This window comes from Ascidia mentula, chromosome 5 (assembly GCF_947561715.1).
Source record: "Ascidia mentula chromosome 5, kaAscMent1.1, whole genome shotgun sequence".
NCBI classification, from domain to species: Eukaryota; Metazoa; Chordata; class Ascidiacea; order Phlebobranchia; family Ascidiidae; genus Ascidia; species Ascidia mentula.
The window spans coordinates 4,585,288-4,607,718 of NC_138570.1; the positions used below are offsets into that span (position 1 = coordinate 4,585,288).

General features: G+C 39.6%; 4 protein-coding genes across 4 annotated transcripts; 3 read left to right on the forward strand and 1 right to left on the reverse strand.

Annotated features, from left to right (window-relative positions):
• Positions 1 to 6,075: 6,075 nt before the first annotated feature.
• Positions 6,076 to 7,471, forward strand: LOC145903549 (uncharacterized). The gene is made up of 3 exons (XM_082991637.1): positions 6,076 to 6,330; positions 6,745 to 6,816; positions 6,944 to 7,471. Exons 1-3 carry the CDS (start codon positions 6,129 to 6,131, stop codon positions 6,982 to 6,984), a joined length of 315 nt encoding a protein of 104 aa, XP_082847763.1. The 5' UTR covers positions 6,076 to 6,128; the 3' UTR covers positions 6,985 to 7,471.
• Positions 7,472 to 8,467: 996 nt separating this feature from the next.
• On the forward strand, positions 8,468 to 12,294 carry LOC145902163 (myeloid leukemia factor 1-like). Its single transcript, XM_082990035.1, has 7 exons — positions 8,468 to 8,621; positions 8,993 to 9,074; positions 9,369 to 9,494; positions 9,833 to 9,943; positions 10,009 to 10,081; positions 10,277 to 10,363; positions 11,670 to 12,294. Exons 1-7 carry the CDS (start codon positions 8,584 to 8,586, stop codon positions 11,843 to 11,845), a joined length of 693 nt encoding a protein of 230 aa, XP_082846161.1. The 5' UTR covers positions 8,468 to 8,583; the 3' UTR covers positions 11,846 to 12,294.
• Positions 12,295 to 12,830: 536 nt separating this feature from the next.
• On the forward strand, positions 12,831 to 18,132 carry LOC145902164 (uncharacterized). The gene is made up of 16 exons (XM_082990036.1): positions 12,831 to 13,263; positions 13,357 to 13,451; positions 13,596 to 13,731; positions 13,795 to 13,884; positions 13,960 to 14,053; positions 14,169 to 14,374; positions 14,589 to 14,829; positions 15,005 to 15,232; positions 15,421 to 15,561; positions 15,747 to 15,980; positions 16,057 to 16,595; positions 16,674 to 16,849; positions 17,036 to 17,125; positions 17,188 to 17,389; positions 17,621 to 17,820; positions 17,898 to 18,132. The coding sequence occupies exons 1-16, from the start codon at positions 12,940 to 12,942 to the stop codon at positions 18,013 to 18,015; spliced, it is 3,114 nt and encodes a 1,037-aa protein (XP_082846162.1). The 5' UTR covers positions 12,831 to 12,939; the 3' UTR covers positions 18,016 to 18,132.
• A 451-nt stretch (positions 18,133 to 18,583) lies between these two features.
• LOC145901521 (lipid droplet-regulating VLDL assembly factor AUP1-like) lies at positions 18,584 to 21,356 on the reverse strand. Its single transcript, XM_082989241.1, has 10 exons — positions 21,219 to 21,356; positions 20,954 to 21,103; positions 20,694 to 20,841; positions 20,383 to 20,555; positions 20,159 to 20,234; positions 19,954 to 20,094; positions 19,504 to 19,615; positions 19,172 to 19,261; positions 18,890 to 19,005; positions 18,584 to 18,817 (listed from the first exon to the last, which is right to left on the reverse strand). The coding sequence occupies exons 1-10, from the start codon at positions 21,248 to 21,250 to the stop codon at positions 18,680 to 18,682; spliced, it is 1,176 nt and encodes a 391-aa protein (XP_082845367.1). The 5' UTR covers positions 21,251 to 21,356; the 3' UTR covers positions 18,584 to 18,679.
• Between the last annotated feature and the right edge of the window lie 1,075 nt (positions 21,357 to 22,431).

The following is a 22,431-nucleotide window of genomic DNA, read 5'->3' on the forward strand; positions in this document are numbered from 1 at the left end:
CGGCCGTGAAGGCGTCAGATTCAAGGCTCATCAATCTCTACAATTTCTCCTATAGGGTGGAGTGTGAAATTGTTGACAGGCGTGCGAGATTCGGTTAGTGGCTCGTCGCGCAGGTTTTTAAGCGCCCGTCGGGACCCGGTAAAGTTGTTTCAAGCACGGGGTTATTAAGTTGGCATTGGTCTCGCCCAAATTCGAGGAGTCGGTTTGAATTTCGCGGCAAGAAGGGAACCAAGAGAAAAACACGGTCAATTGACAAAAAATAACAGATTTTTAATGATATTTCTCATTGGTATAATCATTCAAATTTAAATATGATGAAAACAAGGCAAAGAACTTTTGTTTTTGCCATCTGCTCGTTTGCATAAAGCACATTTTGTCATCTGTTCGTTTTGCAATCGCCAGTTAACGACCACTTCGACTACATAGGTTTGAAGAAAGGTTCTACGAAACTTGCATTATTACCCGACCCAATAAAACGCAAAATTTATTGGCCCGAGGGTTAAAGGTTGAAATGCACTTATTAACAATTTGTCACTACTTATCGAATTACATCAGCGCAATTTCAATATAATTTAGGCCTGATAATTTGCCAAAAGCGCTGATCACTCCCAAAGCAACTAATATTGTGCAACTTCGAGCGGCGGCAGACAAAAACTCCTGTCTTCCTTTTTTACGTCTAAACAGATGGAGTGCCGCACGAACCGCACGAAACGCACGAACCGCACGGCGTTTGGTAAAACCTGCAACACTTTAACAAACTACCTGCTATAAACCGACACGACGAGATATCAAGCTTTAAGGTAACCTGGGTCGACAAAATGACGGCTCGCGCGGACCTTTTACGTTAAGACCCATCTGTGTCGAGACATTCCTCAACGAATTAGCTCCCCCATGCGGACCCGAGGCGGCCAGCGATCAAGTTCAAAGTCGCCCCCGGCTCCCTGGCAGTCGATAATCACATGTTGGCCCAACAGGGATCAGGCGCTAATGGTAGAAGGGCTTTGGATTAATTTCCTCAGGGTCCGCCGAATCCTGCTCTTCTGACCAAGCTCCGATATTCCGGGGTCATCCGATAGCCATCTCCCCGGCTCCGTCATCGATGACGCTAATGAGGCGTAGCGTAACACCATTCAGGCGTGTCGCTTGTTGTGATTGGAGAATTCCCACTTCTCGCGCCGCCCGGATTGTCATCGTAAGGATCTTATATCGATAAATTATGATACAACGGTCTCTCCTAGCTATAAGTACACGTTTTTTTTGGTAAAGCCTTCTGACATCGGGGCGTTGATTTAGCTTCAAGTAGTCGATATTTCAGAGCTGTTGTGTATTTATTTTGCAATATTTTTAAGGCGATATTGTTCTATGCAAAAAACTGCAAGAATCAAGCACTTGTTTTTTGGACAATGTTTCCTTTCAACAACAAATGTTCTATACATATTATATCATCCGTTCGAAATAAACGTTTCAGAAGGTTGAAGATTGTATAGCGACTGGGTCGTTCTTTTCCTAGCTTCCCTTACCTACAGCTGCGATTGCCAGTTCATTTCAACAAATCTGACAAGTTAATCTTGTAACGCAAATTGCCCATCAAACGTATTGGTAGCAGTTTCGACAAGCACTTGACTCGCAACAATCAAAGCGCAACCCACAACTTACGGCAGAGCGAACAAGCCCAACAAAATTTTAACAAATTTGGTCGTCCTCTTTTCAAGGTGGAGATGTAACAAGTTGAGCAAGTTTGGCGGCGCGAATTTAATCCTCTCGGGTTTTGGTTACGAGACCATGTTTATAACGCATCGGTCAGGAATAAACGGATCCATTCTTCGTAGTTTTAACACCCTCGGATCATCAGGGGGTGCGTGGAACCTCTTGGGCCACACAGAAGCAGGCGGTGGGCTAGTTTTTGCCACAGCCGGGGGCACGCCACCCAGCACTTCAAAGCCGTGGCTAAGCGAGTTGTTCAACGGCGACGCTCTATGTACAAAACACGCCGGTATATCTTCTTCAATTAACGCCCTCTCAACTTACCAACCCCTCGGCCGGCCGTCAAAATAATTCCCAATCTGTGTGTTGTTTTAGCGATGTGCCCCCGCGGGCCTGCCGTTCGACGCCCGCCGACGCCGCGTGGCCACTTCAGGGCCCACGTGCAGGACCTATCAACGGCCGCTTTCAATGGGCCGTGGCACGGTATTTTCTTGCCGTCAAAACGATTAGCTCTCGCCCCACAAGAGTTTAAACACCAGCGATTACAAGGCAGCACACGCGACACAGAAGGCACTATGACATCACAATTCCAGCAGTGTCATCGATCAGGCACGCGGACGTTTAGCGTTACAGCTGAGACCTGTTTGTGTTTTTTGCCGCAATTTTTCGGAAGGCTCGTTTCTGTGGAATCGCCGGCCAATTGAGCAACCCTCTTAGGATGACAGGAGCCTTTTTTACGCTCATTTCACCGTAAATCGAAATATTTGCTCCCCCCTCATTAAGCCGGAGGGGCTTTCGTTTGCTAAATCAACTACGGCGGTGTCACGGCACAGAACAACTTCTTGAGCCAGTTGCGTGGAAAAGAAATGTAGATTTGATTGATACGAGACGTAAGAACTAACTTTCTCATTAGAGCCGCTTTCAGAAGTTGGTTTTGTAGTTACGTCACTGAAAACTCTTCTCGCATGTATAATCCCAATACTCTATACATGCATCTTAAAATATTGCCTATATTTTTGCTAATGGCAATAGGTTGGTGACAAGGCCTACAGTCTTTATAGCCTACTCTTTAAAACTGAATTCGAACCCAAGTGGAAAACAGTGACTTTATACATTTTTTTTTGTTTTTAACACCTTGGGATTGGAACCTAGTTTAATCTGAGCAAGAATCCCTATCAGTTTTTTTTTACTTGGTATATGATCGAGCGCGATTTTGCCCGCCAATTGCCCGTCCGGTGATCTTACTTGGCCCGCGGTCCTATGGCGACATCTTGGGAGTAGCAAAAAATTGAGTTGTTGTTGTGTCAGCAAACAACATAAAAAACACATATCTGGAGATGTCCTATGCAGAACATTCAATCAAAGAATAGTATTTCACTAAATTTTTTTATTGGTTAGTTCCTGTAGGACCTACACAAAACAAATTGCTGGATCTACTAGTTCTTTTCTGCAACTGCAAGATATACTAAAATGCTATCTATTGACAAAAGTATAGCCGAATTAACACAAGCAGTCAGAGTTAAAACCAATTTGCTTTCAGAATATATCAAATATACATTGCTGAACACAGTCGGTTTTTGTACAAACAACACAAAACAAATGTTATTAACCTGGAAATGCTGTATCTGACGTCACATTTCTCGTATGTTATGTTGTGTTTACGTTATGTTGTATATCCATATCTTAGATCCCTTCAAAAGGATGTTTTGCCGGTACAGTGCATTTAGGGCCCATGAATATCAACAATATTTCAATAAATATTATTGTTTGTTTTGAAACTAGGAGTTTCTACCACAAGAGCCCTGTCATATTTTAAACACGCCCTGCACACAACCAAAAGACCTTGCACGTCGAATAAACAAGCAATAAAAGATTGCTGAAGTTCAAAGGTTGCGTCCCTAAGAAATTATGATGGTGATAATCTAAGCATGTTTATATCTTTCAGAAAATATTACAATCACTGCCTTATCGCGATTAATGAACCATCCGAAAACAATACATGATTTGCACCAAAACAGCGCCTCTAGTGTCAGGTCGGGGTCAGGGGTTAAGTTGTGCTACGCGAGCGAAATGCTGTTTGGTGTGATAGGAAGTTTTGGAAATAATCACTTATTTTGTTTGTTATACGGCTTTGATTCTAAACTGAATGTCAGGACTTGGATGTTGCGTAATTGGTTGCAGTAACAATCGAAGAAAACTGCGTCGGTGGAGATCTAAACAATGACATGGTGAAATTCATGAATGCAATCTTGAATGTAGTCGGTGCCGCGGTGCGTATGTGATTCTCCATTCGTGCTTCACCCGTTTCCAACGAATTCAAAACATAAAGAAGATCATGATCGATGGGTGAATTTTGTGAAGGTCGTGAAAAAACGCAAATTGACTCACAATTGCTCCAAACAACACTTTGTTAAAGGCAGGCCAACAACACAAAATGCAGTTCCTAATTTACACAGATGTAAGTGAACTTATTAAACCGAAAACAAATGTATTGCAATGATGTCGATGTGAATTTAACTTTCTGACATCTTTTGAGCTGTTAAAATTGAAAAAAAATGAATTTTTTCAAGTTACTAGATAAGAGATCTGTTGGGATGAATTACTGGAAAGATTCAAACTTCAATGCAACAAGAAGCAAACAAATCTGCATATGTCTGTTATTTGATGATGAGTTGGTGATGACATTCATGAGATTTTGATTTGAACTGTTGGAAAAATGTTTAACACTGAGATTTGGCATTTCTTGCTCATCGGTTTCAAGAATCATTACAGCATTAACAAAATTTATTTTGAGGCAACTAAAAAGTCATAGTATTGACTTGAATGTTGACCTATCCGAGCCTTTTCATAAACCTCTTTACAACAAAGTTAATACATTATTGACTGTACAGAAACTCCTAAAAATGTAATTGCAAATTTTGTTTCTGATGGAAGAGGCAGTCGACACACCACTGTTTGGCGACTTTGTGATGGCTGACAGGATTTTTCACATTTGTGAGGAGTTGCTTGTCAGACATTGTGATTTATTGAAGCCATGGTAGGAAGTCCGGAAAACTAAACAATTGGCCGATCATCGTATATATGTTGAAAATGTTTTTTATTTTGTTGCTGATATTGCCATGATATGTGTAATCTAACAGAACTATTTAGTCAGAAGAAATATTGTTCACATGATTTATTTAAGTTGTTGCTTACTTAAAAGTTTTTGTCACAAAGAAACGTACTTAAGTGTTAATACAAATGTTTGCACATAACATTAATAAATCAGGACCACGGTGTGAACACAAGAATTTTCAATTACACGAGGTAATATGACAGTAAACTGAAAGGAACAAACAAAGGCATTGAACAAAGTACAACATAAAAAGGGCAGTTTAACAATGTGCATTTAAATATATAAAAATAATCACTTGTTTTGTCTAAGCCAGATTGCTAGAAATCTATTTCTTTAGCTTTCAATGAACCTATAAAATTTGAGTTCGATACATTCCTCTGAAAGAGAAGTGAAGTGCACGATTTCTCTTAATTTTGTTGCTGTAGCTTCGGCTCGATGCTGCAATGTGATTGCAGTTTTGATTTAATCTAAAAAAATGCTGGTTTCAAGGCATATATTGATTTTCTATTTTAGGCTACTTCACAATTAATAGGACTACCCAAACAACTTACCTGTACAGATGCAGAATGCCCGCAAAATTTCTCCACATGGTCTAACGCAAGGAGAATCTTTTGGATGGTGTACACTTTTGGATGCGAAAAATCAGTACTCAAGCAATAGGCAGCATTTTTAAGGTTTAATATAATGAGACTCCAGGTATTCAAATGCTCTGCTTATAGGTTGACATTTAGGAGCTTTTTGCCCACGTAAATCGACATCGTTTTCATTTAGACACAGCAGATTGTCCTTTGCAATGCCATCACATGGGTCAAGGAGTTGCTCTTTTTCAGAAAAACATAAAATACTTATGTAGGCTACTTCCCTTGCTGGTTTTAACAACTTAATTTTACACCCATAACATCTGAGGAAAAGACCAATATGTTCCGACTTTGTTTTGTTATTGGTTTGCAAACCAAACAGCTTACAATGTTCGCGCAAACTCCCAACTATCCACGTCCGCAACGCCTATGTCATACTTAGGGTCTTTGTTTTCCATTTTGCTACAAAAAAAATTAAAAACACCCCAGAACCGTTGTTATACTTCACATTTACCAACCAAGTCCTATCATTTTCTACACAACAAAACGCGCGTAGCACAACTTAACCTATGACCCCGATTCTCGCGCATGCGCATTGGCGTTGGTGCAAATCATGTATTCCATATGACTAATGAATGTATTTTATTTCTATGAGAAAGGGGTATTCCCCTGAAAAAAGTTCTGTAAATCTGTAAGTGGAACCTTAAAAACTCAAGACAGGAAACTTAACAATGCCTTCCTTGTCCGATATATTGGAAGGAATTTGGGAAACGATTCGTTGGGACGATCCGCGCCATGTTAAGAGAAGAAAGCCGGTTTGTCGCGAATGCGAAATCATAGCGAGTGGTACTTGCCTTACAGGAGCAGCCTATGTTGCGCATGTAACGCGGATGGGACGCATCATGCCTTTACCTGGAATGACAATAAGCATTGGTATGTTCTCTCCTGTTTCAGACCATTGCTACATTGCAAACATGTTACGTATATTTAAAATGTAAAACAGTACTTAACAATTCCTGGCAAATTTGCAACTAACTCTACTGTCTGTATTAGGTTGAATTGTGTTTATGTTTTAATAACAATTGTACAAGTCAAGATGCACATACATCTTAAAAAAAAAATAATTGCCACCTTGCTGTATACATCTATGCAAAGTAGTAATGCACTTTATTTCAATTTCACATAGGTATTTTATAATTAGAATGGAAGAAACCATTTTGTGAAAACAAAATAGATAATATAGTGCCCCTTTACCAGCATTTTCATGTAATGTTTTTACCATGAAACATGATAGACATTATCGGACAAACGTCACCGGAAACTAAAAATTTTCATTCTGTGTTTTAGTATTGGCCTGTGCTGCAGTTTCTTTAATGTTCAGCTTTCCACCAGATGAGAACCTGTCCATAAGACCAACAAGTTTGTATTTAATCTTTCAGTAAAGTTATTGCAAAACTAAAACTGTTTTCTGTTAATATGACACAAATTTGCATTGTTTTTTTATGATCTTTATCTAAAAACTACATTGAGTGATGTTACTGCACAGATAAAGAACCTACTACAGAAAATAACAACAAGAAAGACTGAAGATGGAAGTACTCCCTTGATTAAAAAAAAAAAAAATAAATAAAAGTGGATGCAGTGTTGCACAATTCATAAACAACTGTGTGCCTTTTTGACAAGCCTGGCCACAAAATGTGGTAAACCAAAAAATTGCCAATTATTGAAAAACAATCAATTATTTGATACAAAACTTCTGATCAACTTTCTTCGCACATATTTTATGTATTTCGAAAACATTTACATCTTATTTCAAAAATAAAACTTAATTTAATCTCAGCCTTGATGCGTAGCAGCACCTCAGATAACCCTGAAAGAATGGTATGTAACAACGTTTGCAGAATTGCAGAGATGGTCTTTGCAAACTTGCTTACCTTCCTTTTTATCGCAGGTGTTTTATAACATCACGTGACTAAATCAACTAATCAGCTTCCTATAGTTCAAGCATAAATAGTCGTGTGTGTCTGCAAATGTATTCTATTGCGGAATAAACATTGTAAAACAGCCTATGATTCTGTTGAAATTAACGCTATGTTCCTTCGTGCTGACGTCTTACAAGCTAAGCCAATCGTGGAGATTGTGAATACAATATATCCCAGAATTCTATTGCAGGACTGAATTTATTACGAGGACGAGAAGATATAGAACAAAGGTTCCTAACCTATCTCATTTTCTACTTGTTTTAAACGGACGCCTTAGTTCCCATGTATATAATTTTAAGAATTTAATTACTCCAATTTTACTGTTATTGAAATTTTCCAACCGCATGGCATGACCAGCAATTGCCGAAAAGTATACGACACACAGTGAATACAGAACATAATGTTTCTCCTCCGACTACTTTGTATATTTTAGTGCCGACTAATTACCCATCTACAACTCTATGATTTTCCACCGGTCAAGATCCACTGATATAAAACAATTGGTACTTTGTTCGGGTGCTGTTATCGAGGCTCATACGCTGGAAAAGCGCCTTACGGGATTTGTAAAGTTCGTGTTATCCGTACACAATAGCATTACGAATACAACACACGAAAGCAACTTCCACACGAAATAATTTGACTAAAAAATGCATATTTATTGTATGACCAAGCACACGTTGAATAATGTTTTAAACATTTTGGCACATTAGTGGACATCATTAAAAACTGAATAAAAAAATGATATTTGGGAAGCATAGTTTCGCATGTTAGTAATTTTTTTTCACCCCACCATTGGCAAACGCCCTGGAGTTTCAGACGTCCAAACCTGCCAACAAGAATGCCCAATGCCAAATAAATAAGAAACCATAGAAATCATTTTTTTATTTTGTTTAGGCTGAACTGAAGGAAAAGAATGCGCTTGACGCAGTCACAAAGAAAGAAAGAAGTTGGATTATTGTTACATTGCGCTATTACGTATGCAAGATTTCAAGCTGTTGCGTAAATGAGACACCAGGGATGTTTTTCGCGTTGTGATCATAACGGTTAAATATGAAATGCGAATTCGGAACTTGTATGTCCTTGTGCTTATGTGTCCCCCAGTAAAAACTGTTAATTTATGAAAAAACGTCTTGAAATTCTTCTATTGTTTATTCACAAGAATCTTCTTTATTTTAACAAGTAACATAACTTATTGACTGCCAAAATGTTTCGTCCTGGATTTTCTGATGATCCGTTTTTTCAGTAAGTTATTGATTTTCTTTTAATTTGGCAACATTTTCTGTAGTTTTTGAAATGATAAACCTCTATTTAATATTTTGTATGTATTGACTACCCATAACATGTCAACATTAACATTGTGTTGGTGTACAATAAACCACCCTTTGATATTACAGACCATATGGTTTTGTTTGTTGTCCTTTTGTTGTGCTTTTTCTAAAATGTTGTATCCTTGCGACCTTTTTGCCTTACTTAAGTTGTTTTGGGTTTAAACATGGTGTTTAACAAGTTTGGAATATTGTTGTTGAACTTCCTTAAAATAAAAAAACAAATCTCTTTGTGATAAATTCCAACTTTTCCACCAGCACTAATATCTTATGTTTTTGTCCTTGCAGGGACCCATTTCAAGATATGCACGCAATGATGTCACCAAGTTTACACAGAAGTTATACATCAGCGGGCAGAAGACATACAGAGGTATAAATTTGTTCTAATTTATGTGAGGTCTATGTACAATGTATATTAAGTCAGCAACTGCCTGATTGTAAAAAAATTGCAATGAATTATGCTCATAAATTTTTGCAATTTTATCGACAATCTGTAAAAAAAAACAATTACTTTATCTATGAACATACAAAAAACATCCGCTTGTCCATGCAAATTACAAACTTTCCAATGTATTTTGAAGTTGATGAACCATTTTTGTTGATTCCAGCTGTATTCTTTTGTACACTATATATAATTATAACATAAAACCATATTTTTGTTCAGCCACACATGGCACTTACCCCGTTTGGAATGTTCGGAGGAATGGGATACGGCAACATGTTTTCTCGAATGGATCAAATGATGGGTGGAATGCAATCACAAATGCAGATGATGCATTCAGGAACTGGGGTGAACAAAATCGAACAAAACATTTTGTTTTTTCTGACTAAATTCACCAAAGGCGTTGTTTGGTTGGACTGTGGCCTGCCAATCCTGATTTAACTGGTGACACGTATTTATGTCATAAATACCCAGCAATTATTCTTGTCGTAAACAAATTTTGTTGAAAAACAGACCCAACTGAGGAAGAAACTGACACCCAAGTTTTATTGTGGAAACAATATTTCTGAATTATCTTATTATCTTAAACAGTGTATGATGTTTCCTACCATACTTTGCTAACATGTTTCGTACCATACTTTGCTTGGTATTATGAGTTTGTGACAATAATGCATTCTTGTGTTTAGATGCCTGGCTCTTCCTTCCACTCTTCTTTTACATCCATTAGTTACGGTGGAGACGCCGGCCAACCAGAAGTTTATCAAGCTTCTTCATCAACTAAAGTCGGACCAAATGGGGTAAGTATCCCCTTTTATTATGGTAGATACCCAGGCTTCTTTTACATGGCTGCTGTAATTTGTAGGTAAAAGAAACCCAAAAATCAGAAAGAAACTCTACAACAGGAATGCAAAAAATGGCTATTGGTCATCATATAGGTAAAATCAAGATTTACTTATAAATATCTATGTCTTCATGCTTTAGTTAATGTATTGATATTCTGTTAATGCCTTTACGCTGTGGAATCAGTTCAGAACTGAAACACTGTAAAAATACTTGTAAGCTGTAAGACAAATTTGGTTAGTTGTGGTTTAGCATGTACTTTGCCTAACATGGGACTTATTTTCTGAAAGGTGAGCGAGCTCATGTCATTGAAAAATCCCAAAACAGCAAAACCGGAGAAAACGAAGAATCCCAGGAGTTTATCAACATCGAAGAAGGTATATTACATTAGTAGCTTTGTGTTCCAGCCTGTATGTATGTACACTGTGGCACTGCTAATGTTTTTATTGACCACAATTGGGTAGGGATGTGATATGATGTCATGTGCCTTTTTTAACAACCTTGACACATAGACTGGAAAACTGGGGGCGCCACCACTTATCTTCCATCTGCCAATTAGTTTAACACTGTATCCTATTCAAAAGGGGAAAATCGCTGGTATTAGCGTATTTCAACACCTGTTACTGTAATGCACTACTGGCACTGCCCAGCTTAGCGCGAGGGCTTTGAAAGCACCCAGCCAACGCTTTACTATGTTTAAGCTAGGACTGGCTTTGTTTCGAATTGACCCACTTCCAAGCATTATTGCAATCGCCGTTGCAAACCTCATGGGAGCGGACAGACCTTTGTGACGTAACGGTGCTGCGCATTTGTTCGACGTTGGACGTTTTTGCGCCGACTGAATAATTAATACGCGCCGCGTGGGCCTTTGCTTAGTTATTTGGCGATTGCTTGCGTGGTGGATCGCGATGACAAAAAAATAGCCCACGGCTACCATGGCAGTGTTGTTTAAATGTTAATTGAAAGGGATTATTTATGTTCATGTTTCACAACATAGCAGGTGCAACAGTCAAACAGGTTGCTCTTTTGGTCAAATGTTAGCAAATCAGTAAAGGAGATGGTAAAAATGACATCGTCCTTTCAGCCTGATTTTGTAAATTACACTCTTGGAGAAGGAAAACCGCAAACACTATTAGGGTATATAGCTTACTCTAAGTTGCATACAGATGGCCACTGTTTTGACCTATAAGGTCTCATCAGTCCAGCCTGGTATGACTATAGACGATACAACCTTGTTCACCTTGTTTCTCCGAATTTGTATAGTCATCACATAGCGGAAGTCGCTGCCTGGGCGTTTGAGAATAGGAGTTTTTTTAACTTGGGTGTTTGTACCCCGGGCAAACACTCTCGTTTAGAACACTTGCCTGACAAATGCTATATAATAGTATATATAAGGATGTAAGTGAGCCAACCATCTTGTTGCAGTTGTTAAAACACATTGACTTCACCATGTAAACTTAGAAGGTTCTTTTAACGTTTGATGAAATGTAAATTCGCTTATGGTTTTTATGTTGCTGTTGTTGCATTACAATCTTACTTATTTCATGTCAAACTAAAACCGTGAGCCTTTCATAGCAAAATCGTAGATGTGTTGTGTAAAGATGGGGATCTAAGTTTATTTGGTAACAATCGTGCCGTAATTTCCTTTCCTTAAAACCATTCCCATCAACTGTATGTCCGCAGACGATGCCACGAAATTCGACCGAGAATGGAACCAGAGAATACGCAGTGCCCCCCAACAAAGAGGGGTCAGCTACCACCCTGAGCGACACAGACCTTACCATCCCCACCACCGGCAGCCACAAATGGCGATCGAATACACTGGCGAGCCGACACGTCACCGACGCAGGGAATATTGAAAACAATTTAAGTCACAACCGACCGGGTATTTTTCCTACATTGTCCTTCGGGCGCCTTTTGCAATTATTTTCAACGTTTTTAGTTGTTCGCTGAACGTTTTCTTCTTTCGAACCGTCATCGTGATTTATCAATGTGCTCATACATAAAGCTTCCATGCAACTAAAAAAAAGTCCGACAAGTTGTTTTGGTGTTTTTGTGTCGTTATGACAACATACTTGTTATTTCTGAAGCTACCGTAAAACGGCTCCTGTGTGTCGTGTATTTATTTCAACCTTAAACAACCAAAACATATTTGTCCGCTATTTAGATGAGGTGGAACAACACGGTCGGGTATATTCTCGAACACCCACCGACAGTCTTTTAATTTTGGTGATTGTCTTCTGTTTTTCGGTGTCTTTTGTACCTAAACCTGTATTTTGTAAACGTGAATAAACAACTGGCAATGGAACATGTGGGGCTTGTTCACAGAAAGCAACGTATAGTATTTACTCAAGAGCAAAAAGGAGGTTAAAATTTATGTTACTTTCGTATTTTCGCTTTCGTAAAGATCAGGGTACGTTGGCGAACTGTAAACTAATAAGTTGTAAGCTGTGTTCACGTGATAACGGCAAAATCGTTGCGTCAAAAACCCAGTAAGTAAAAGCAATTTGCTAAAAAAAGCACCAATCATGTGGCAGCAATGCAAACCAACCTACTTGCATGCATAAATCCAACCCTTAAAACAGGATAATCTGCGCCGTATTTGGCGAAAAAAGTTGAGTGCGACTTTCCGGTTTAAATTTGAACTCTGGGAACACGTGTTGAACTACGTCACCTCGAGCATCAGTGAGGTCACAGAAGCCAAAAGACAATCGCTTTGGTCACGCTTGCTGAGCACGCTTCGTCGATCAAACCCTACTGAGAAAGGTAATCTGTTTACTGCAAAACAAGGTTTTTTCCTGTGCGTAATTTGGCAACGTAAACCACTTTCTGGGTACAAAAGGTTGTCGTATTTACTGTTTTCCTCTGTCTTCCGGAACTTTAGGGTATAAAAGCAGAGGCTTTGAAAACCATGGTGATAAGCTTCGAAAAACACTGCTGTATCGCATAGTTTATGGTGGACTCAGCACAATCGCAGAAAATTTGTAAACGCAATCTCTTGTCTTTGGGTGCAAAACAGTCAGTGCAAGATTCAATAATGGCAGGCGCGAAGGAGTTGCGCACCAAGTTGAACGACGAATTTTTGACGTGCCAAATATGTCTTAACATCTACTCGGATCCAGTGGCCCTCGAATGCCAGCACTCTTTTTGCCGCGAGTGCGTTGGTCAGTGCCTTGCCAAAGTGTCAGGATCACTCCATTGCCCTATGTGCCGACAACGGACTGCACTTCCGAAAAAGACTGGATTATTGAGCTTAAAGAAAAATTTCTTTCTACAGGTAAAGCAGTTTGTTAAGTTGTTGCAAAATCTGTTGTCACTTTGAAACTACACAGCATGTATAGTGTGATTTAAATTGCTGGCATTTTTACAGAGTTTGATCGACGCTTTAAATGAAAGACGAACGTCTTATGTATCTGTTATTTCGAACGACGACTTGGACAGAGTAGGAACAAGCCGAAACAAACGGTAATGCGTGTTTTTGTTGGCAAAGTTCGTCCCATATCGTTCCACAAAGTAAGATGTTAGTTACGACAAAACGTTTGCTGGTCAAATTATGTTTTAAGTTGTATCCATGCAGCTATGGTTGTTTTATTGCACTGTATGTTTCAGTGGTAGCAGGTTGACTTGCGACAACTGTCAGGCGGAAAAGGCATACGCTGTATCACGTTGTCTTGACTGTACCGACTACCTCTGCCGAGACTGCAACCTCGTGCATTGCCAGACTAAGTTCACTCGAAAACACAAGGTAAACTCGCACTGGCAGTGCGTAACCAAATACAAATACCTAAAATTTGGCTTTTGCTGATAGGTTGTCCCGTTAAAAGAGTTACGATCTGGAAATTACGCTGCAGAAATCCAGTCACGCGCAAAGATATTTTGTTCTTCTCATCCAGAAGAGGTTTGTCTTTATTTCACTATCATAACGTTTTGCGGATTTTACGCAACAAGTGTGCCTATATTTTGACGTTCGCAGATTTGTCGTTCGCTTTGTGAGGACTGTTCGATTCCAGTGTGCCACGAATGCATCGAAAATCAACACAAAACTCATATGAAAGTGGACATCAAAGGTATTACATATACATTGAATATGTATTTTGTCGAAAGTTTTTCGTGGCTTTTAAAAAACGGATTTCCGACGATCTCGATAAAGTATATGGTTGTAAGTTCTTTTAAAATGGACAGATGCGGTAAACCACCAGAAGAGCCGCGTCGTCCGACTGCTCGCATCCAGTGAAGCCAAAGAGGAGGAGCTGAATGCCTTTTTGTCGAACGTGCGACTGAGTCGGGATAGGACGAGACGCGAAAAGAAGAATGCTCTGGATGAGGTACAGAAGCGCACCAAGGCGATAATGGCGGCGGCCAAGGCGCACGAGGATAAGTTGACAAAGGTTAGAAATAGAAAAATTTCAAATTTGTATGACGTTACACATCCGTTTATTTAGACCCAAACAAAAATGGCACCAGATGCCGTACTAAGTATTTCTATGTAGACGGGCGCTTCAGGATAACATACACAGAGAAGAATATTGCGGTGCCCCGCAACATTACGTCGTATTTTGGCCTCCAAAGCTAGTATGCTTGACGCCTCATGTCGCTTTTCAGTTAATCAAAACTCTCACGAGATCGCGAAAGCAGGCTCTAAGCACGAGCGAGGATGAGTGTAATGACAAAGTGTCCCTGCTGCAATGCCGGATATCTACGCTGAAAGAAAAATCCGACCAATTGCTGACATCCGGGACACCGCTGGAAATCCTGTCGCTGAGATCGGCGTGCGATGACGTAGAGGACATTGTCACACGCGTTTCCGCGTGCCGGATGAGCAAAGATAAGGAGAACTGCACAGGTGAGCGGACTGTTTCTTAAACTAATCAACATTACGGTATTATTTTGCGAGAATATGTTTTTTTGTTGCTTGTACGCGTTTGCATTCTTTATATTTTACATTTCAATTACTCAAAAATGATTGGTGTAGCTCTTTATTTAATTGCGTCTGATGTTATAACTTAACTCTATTTCAGATTGGAATATCGTACCTGCTGTCAATGCCGACCAATCATCAAGCTTTGTTCTTGACCGGATCAAACCGGTTCTCAAAAAGCTGATTGGCTCCATACAAAGTAATGCCGACGACTTGACACCCGATCTTGTGGATGAAGATGTTCTTACGCACACCACTAGGGGGAGTAATGCTGTAAACTCAAATGGCGATCTTGATAACGATGGAACTTACTGTTATATGAGATCCTGTAAGTGCTCACATCTTTGTCGGCAAAGCTATATGACCTAAAATTCGCGCTGTATTTCTTTAAGCTATATATAAAAGCTTTATTAATAAGGTAACTGTGCTCATATTGCAGCAAATATTTTGAAACTAAGACTTTCGGATTTAACATAATTTCCGTGTTGATTTTGTTACATGTTCTTTCCGTGACAGTGCTGCCTCCATCGGACGACTCTCGCCCGACATCAAGCGGACACACACTTGACTTCACGAGCGATGATGACGAGGAGGAAGCGGTGGCTGGAATGTATTACAAGCTGGGTCCTGTTGCTAGAAAGAAAGGTTTAAAGAAAGGTTAGAAACACTCTAAACAACAAAAGTAATAAATTAATGGCTGGATAGTGTTTTTTGTCAACCTGTGCTAAATTGCAATGTAGGAAAAGTTGTAATTAAAAGTAATTATACCCTAGTTTTCACCCCTAGTAACACATAGCTTGATTGAACGTCAGAAAAATGAACTGTCATAACTTAAACTTTAGCTCAACCAAGTCGTCCTGCGCCTCCAGCGGTGGCGGAATCCCCGAGTCTTAACTTGATGAGAAAATTCCCACCTCGCGGCGAGGACGCGAGGAGAAAAAATGGGGTAAGCGAACCCGAAGACGGCGAAAAGGCAAAACTGGGCGCCCCGAGAAATGCGTCTAAATCCGACGCGGCCAATAAAAGCAAGGTCGTCATTCGGTGGAGGAACAACAGAAGCAAAAGCGCCGATCGCGGTGTGTATTAATTACATGCTTCGTTAAAAACAATTGTTTTCGAAAAGAAAAATATCAAATAATGTCCAAACTTTAGTGTTGGACGAATCTACCACCTCGTCAGCCCGTCCACGGCCGTACTCGGACAGCCCCAAGTCATCATTAATGACGTCATCACCAGAACGCCCTCTTTCCGCATCACGCGGTCGAAATCGGCGTCGTAGTCTTCCTGGCTCTCCCGGGATTTCGACTTTGAGAGCGCTATCCTCACCCTCTGGGAGTTGCAACTCTCTGCTGCACCTGGCGACGTCGCCCGTCGCCGCTCTGGCCGAGAACCCGGCCCGCTTGGGCATCTACCAGATCCCGGACCCGACCTCGGATGCCGCAGTTGCGTCACTAACTCACACTATTGCGTCGGCGCCGACCATGGACGTGATTAACGGCACCGATGGCGGGAGAGTACCGGTTTTGGCACAAGGGGCTACCCCTAAGTCGTTCGAAGGACTTTACCCGATGGGATCCGACGACAATGTGTTTGTGAAGTCGTTCCATGTCGGCGGTAAGGTGACGTCATTCCGTTCCGCGCCGAAGCTCGCCGTCACGCCTGACGGTCATGTGATTGCGACCGACTACAAGGTACAACTTGTTTTTCAACGTATGCGGTTTCACAACACATTTGCAACAATTTTTAACGTCGGTTTTGTTGTTTGAAAGGCCCAAAGGGTATTTACGTTTGGTGGAAACGGGGCACCGGTTTTTTCAATCAAGACGAAGGCATTCGGGCAGAAGTCCTTGCATCCCATCAGCGCCACGTCGACGAAGAAAGGCAAATTGCTGGTGGCTTGTGGGGATGCGCTGTACAAGTTCACAGCCAATGGGAAGCTAACGAAGTGAGATTTACTTTTGTTTCTTTAAATAAAACGTAAAACACAATATCAAAATTTAAGAAGCTTCTAAACCCTGTTGCATTCCTATGTTGGAATTCCATGATGGTTAGAATTATGAACATACACACTTTCATGCAAATATGGGTTGGCAATATACAATATAGCGTTAAAGATAGCGGCTATTTTTAGAAAACTCGGCGCTGGATGCTTCCGCAAATGCTGCGGTGTTGCGCATGACGTCAAGAACGACAAAATCGTTGTCACAGACATCGAGAAAAAGTAAGTCACACTTATGTGTTTTAACAAGCGCGAAACAACTCACAAACGATCTCTTCTTTCAGGAGCGTGTCCGTGCATTCTGCGGACGGTAGTCTGGAAAGAATTTTCCGCGGCGACGCAGCACCAGACAGCTCTGGTGAAGGCGGGCAGGTTACGGGTTCGAAACCCGACCTCACCGTCCGACTTGAAACTCCGTATTTTGTTGCGGTCGACCACACGAACAGCAACATTATCGTCTCGGACTGGGCAAATAATGATGTCAAGGTAAATTACGTCTTTTGGTTAACATACGTGTTTTGTGCCAGTTGTAAATGCAGCAACTCCACAGCCTTAAACTTTTCCCACCAGAGTAAGCACAATATGCCCATTAAATAGAGTATATGTCTATATGTTTTCATTGGAATTGAAAATGAGACTGTTAGGCCTCAAAATCATAACTGATAAAATGAAGAAATACAGCAGCAATAGCATGATATTCACAAGAGTTTCGTGTAGATATTCGACGTCGAAGGTTCCTACATATCTTCCATTTCAACCTGTTCCCCTCCGAATCCGAACACTCCCTTCTCTCCTCCTCCCGCCGTTAGCTTCTCGAATCCCGCAGGCGTGTGCTGTGACGTCAGCGGCAATTTGTTCGTCGCCGATCACGGGCGACACCGAGTGGCGATGTTTAACAGAAACTGGCAGTTTCAAAGGTACAGGATAATGACCGGTATTAAAGTTCGAAATATTTTACATCCACAAAAATACCTGACCTTGCATTATATTTTAGATTTATTGCAACTGCGACGGACGGTCTTCAAAATCCGTGGTCTCTGGCGGCATCTAGCGATAGAAGTCTTTACGTGTCCGAGTACTGGAGTAGAACCATCAAAAAATTCAAATACTGATTACACAACGCGCCGATTTTCGGGAACTTGCTGTGGATGTTGCCACTTTTTTATGGCTGTGTAGTATTTTGCAACTCGCGAATATTATTCTAAATAAACGTTTATCGCTGCCTCCTAGTGTATATTGACTTATTTGTGCCCAGTGTCTGGTAACGCAGAAGTAATGCCATGCTTACGCATAGCAAGGCGGGATCGCCCCACTGCGCAGGCCCTTTATGCAATGCCTTGGCTGCGAAGCCTGTGAACCAGTGTCTGGTAATATTGTTGACATAATATGTCTGTAGGTGATGGAATACACACCAGGTTTAGAAACACAAGTTTAAACATTTAGAAGTAAAAGTATGCTGTACCTCTCATGATATAAAACCTATGGGTTCGGCCCTATTGTCCTACATTGAGCCATTTTTATTGTTGTTGTCTTTGATGCTTCACATCACCGCATACTATGTAGGAACATTTTCTAAACATTAATTTCGTGGACCTGTGTATACAAAAAAAATTCCAATACAACTTGAATAAAATTCTGACTTGAAAGAAAACCAATCGAAACTGGCACGAACGTCCGGGAAAAGATCTTTATTAACATGTGTCTTTAACGATCCTCAAGACAACACCACACCATAAATACGAAGTTCCGCTAAACGATTCAAACTGCCATTGCACGCTATTTTGCAGCATGTTTCCTTAAATAAGCGTCCCGAGCTTCTTTGATGAAGGCGTCTTTCCTTTCCTGCAATGACGAATGCCGATGCGTGGGGTTACGACTGAACGACTTTTGGCCCTCGCTGGGTGACGGTTTGACCTTCGACACAAGTCAGAGGATTGACAATAGAAACATAGTGAAGCAAGTAAACTTTGAGTCAAAGTCAAGTACCTTGGAAGTACTTGGCGACGATGTAGAAGTTATGGGTTCTTTTCGTTGTTCAGGAACGTATTTCACAACCCCTTCCAATATGTTTGCAACAGTCACGTCTATTGATTGTGTTTTTTCTGTGACCAAAGTATTTTTTTGAATTAGTATGTTGAATAATACCTTAAAAACGTGCCCAGTAAATATGGGTCTACAACAACGACTTAGACATTGAACGAATAAAGTAACATAAATATGTCAGAGCACATGGTAAAATTTTTGGTCTAAAACTGTAAAAATTCTCACCAATATCTGTAACTATAACTGCAAGTGGTACGTGTGGTAAAATGTCCTTCACTTGTTTGGCCATTTGTGTCGTCCGATGGTCAAGCACACCTAGACCACGCAATTTATTTAAAAAAAAAGACAATTTAAAAAAGACACCCAGGTTTTGAAGTCTAATTTATATTTAATTTATCCATAGGAACCTCTAAAATGAGACCAGTACAAAATACTCATTCATTATATAGTTACACAGCCAAATCCCATTTTAACATAACCTACTAAATAAACATAAGAGCTAATATTGCACTGGTATAAAGAATTTTTCGGAAAATTTACTACATGAATAGCATTACCATGCAAATGCTGTTGTGGTTTTCTAGCTTCAAATCTCATACGTTTTAAACATTCGTTTACATCTGCGGATGTAAAATGAGTGCAAGGGACATCGAGAGCACCAGCTATGGACTGTAACCAAAAAAATTTTTTTTAAGCATAAATTTGCACTGGCCATTCACTCTGACAGAGTTAAAAAGTTATAAAATAAGCATGTACCTATGTTAACAGTTTCCAGTTGACACAAATTAGTATAGCATTAATTCATTGTCAACAAGTTACACTGCATATCACTTTGGAAAAATTCAAACTAACAATAATATCAATGAAAATTACCAATATTCTGTGAATAGCATATTAAAAAAAAGAATACTACTGTGGTTAAAAGCCACTTGCTTAACAACATGTTGTTTACTCATATTGGATCATAACTGCACTATTTATTTTGCATGATGACTTTAGAGGTTTACCTTTCGCACACGTTCACCAAAGGCGGCAACATCTTCATCAGATTGCATGGCAATTGGTGGCAAGTACGTGATGTTGTAAACAGTACAAAGAGAAAAATATGTCCAAAGAAGATCCTGCCACCATGTACTGTCGATGGTGCTCTAATAAAAAGGAAATACTCTTGTGTCATGGTTCAAAATTGCTGAGTCATCCTCAAATACTTACACATGATACAGGTAGCAGTCTTGTGGTTTGCACAGCAACAGGCTGGACTGAAACCCCCAATGAAAATGGCCATTCACTAAAATATGCAATAATTTGATAAATGCTTGGCATTGCACATCAACACTAAAGTTAAATGCAAAGGTTTGCACAAAATATTGTCTTTATCGACCTGATCAAAACATGCAATATTTGTTAAAACACAGGCTATCACAAAAGTTACTGACATGAATTTCATGAGGCCAATGTTGTTTGTTGGTTGGTGTTGTGGAAAACATATCACTGACTGCTTGTTTTCATGCAGTACTTTGATAATTTTTAATGTTTCTTCTTTGTTTTCTGGTAATTTCTCAAAACGTAGCAAATCTTTTAGTACATTGGAAGGAGCACTTTTGTCCAGCTGAAAAAAATTTTGGTTATGTTGAAAACCTAACAATTTGGGAATGTGTACTAGTCTAGATAGGCTACCATCCTACCAACCAAATCTTGTGATGTATTGTATCGCATAATATATGATAAACCTATAGGTGTATCTTACAGAAACATAATTGCACAAAGCTGGAAGAACCAAGTGGTCACATCTACAAAGATTGTTGGCAACCACAATAGATTTGGTGTCACGAAGAGTTGACTTCTTCTCAACAACAAAAACTCCTAAAACTGCTAGAATGATTTTTTCCAGTAATCTGTCAATATAAAGTCAAACTTAAATTTTGATTGTGTCTTTTAGTAATTCTACAAGATAGGGAAATACAAAAAGGTACATAGTTCACAAATAACTACTTTATAAAAACGAACCTTCGAGCAGCATTGCTGTGTAAACAGAGTGCATTAAATACGAGTTGAGAAAATAATAAATTCAGCGTCAAAAACAATCGGAAAAGCAGCAGAAGACTTCCCAATGGCAAATACAGAAATATGACAATGGCTCCAATGGTGGTTTCAATTCTAAGGAAAAAAATAAACGTTTTAATTAAATATTCATACAATTTTTTTGTGACCAACAACACTAAACAAAACGCATTTTTTAACGCATATTTCCCACATTTGGGCAAATTTTTACCTTTGTAAAGCAAAAAGCTGTTTTATATCCATCTTGGTTATCCAATACCAACTTTAGGAATCATATAAAAACGCACATGAACGTTGTCTAACCTGATGACATAAATCTATCATAGTAATAGAAGAAAACCAATTGGACGTCAGAAACCCAGCGATTTAATGGGTAGATTGGGTAGATATCAATATCCAAGTTAATTTATGAAATTGTACCCGTAACGTGATTAAGGACAACTGGCTGATACTTCCTAATATTATTATTTTCTTTAACTAAACTTTTTAAAACACTTATTTCGGGTAATACTACATTGTAATAATGCTAGATAAAGAAAGTGGCCAATGCTTTTAAACCTTTTTTGACATACGGCGCACCCCAAAGTACAAAAACATTTCTCGGCAGACATTGGGGAACCAAAGAACGTCCTCATCGAAACACTACCATAGATGTTACAAAAATTTTCATAGCAAAAAGATCAAGAAAAGCTAACGACATATTCCGTTATAGAATGTTGATGTCCACGATGACATGAAGTTTGCCTGTTGTAAAAGCTGAAACAAGAAAAATACAATCGTGTGAGTTTATAAGTTATATGGGTATGTTGGTGCGTCTGTAAACGACAATATGGGGGTCATACAGGTTTAACAATGGCGCGACGTGTTGGTGAGTCGTTGAATTGTACGTTTTATTTCTCTGATATTTTCTGCCTCGTCTGGTTAATTAATCAGGACTCAGAAAGTTCTTCGCATAAATAGTGTATTCATATATTTCAATAGGCTCGGCATAACAGTATATAACGGTTTCTTCGGTTAAATTGTAGAGTATTTCGATCTTGATATGATTCAGTTAAAAGAACGAATTTACAGGTGCACACAGAGCTTTTATGCTTGGGTTTTCGGAAGCTGATTGGTTGGTCCAGTCACGTGATGTTATTCAACTTACATTTTAACATATATCTCAAACATAAGGTACATATTAACACTAAAACAAGGATGCAGGGTGATATAAACGTTGGCGCATCGTTGTTATTTGGCAAACAGGATGTTAGGTGATTCACGTCGAACTGAAGACGATCGATTATTGCGGACACATTTCGGGGTTATGTTTACACAAAATGCGTGGTTAACAGGATACTATGCTTCCCGAAGACGTTGTTTGGTGATGTTACGCAAGAGGCTGCAATCGGTTGCGATGTCAAAGTGCTTAAGCAATGCCGAAA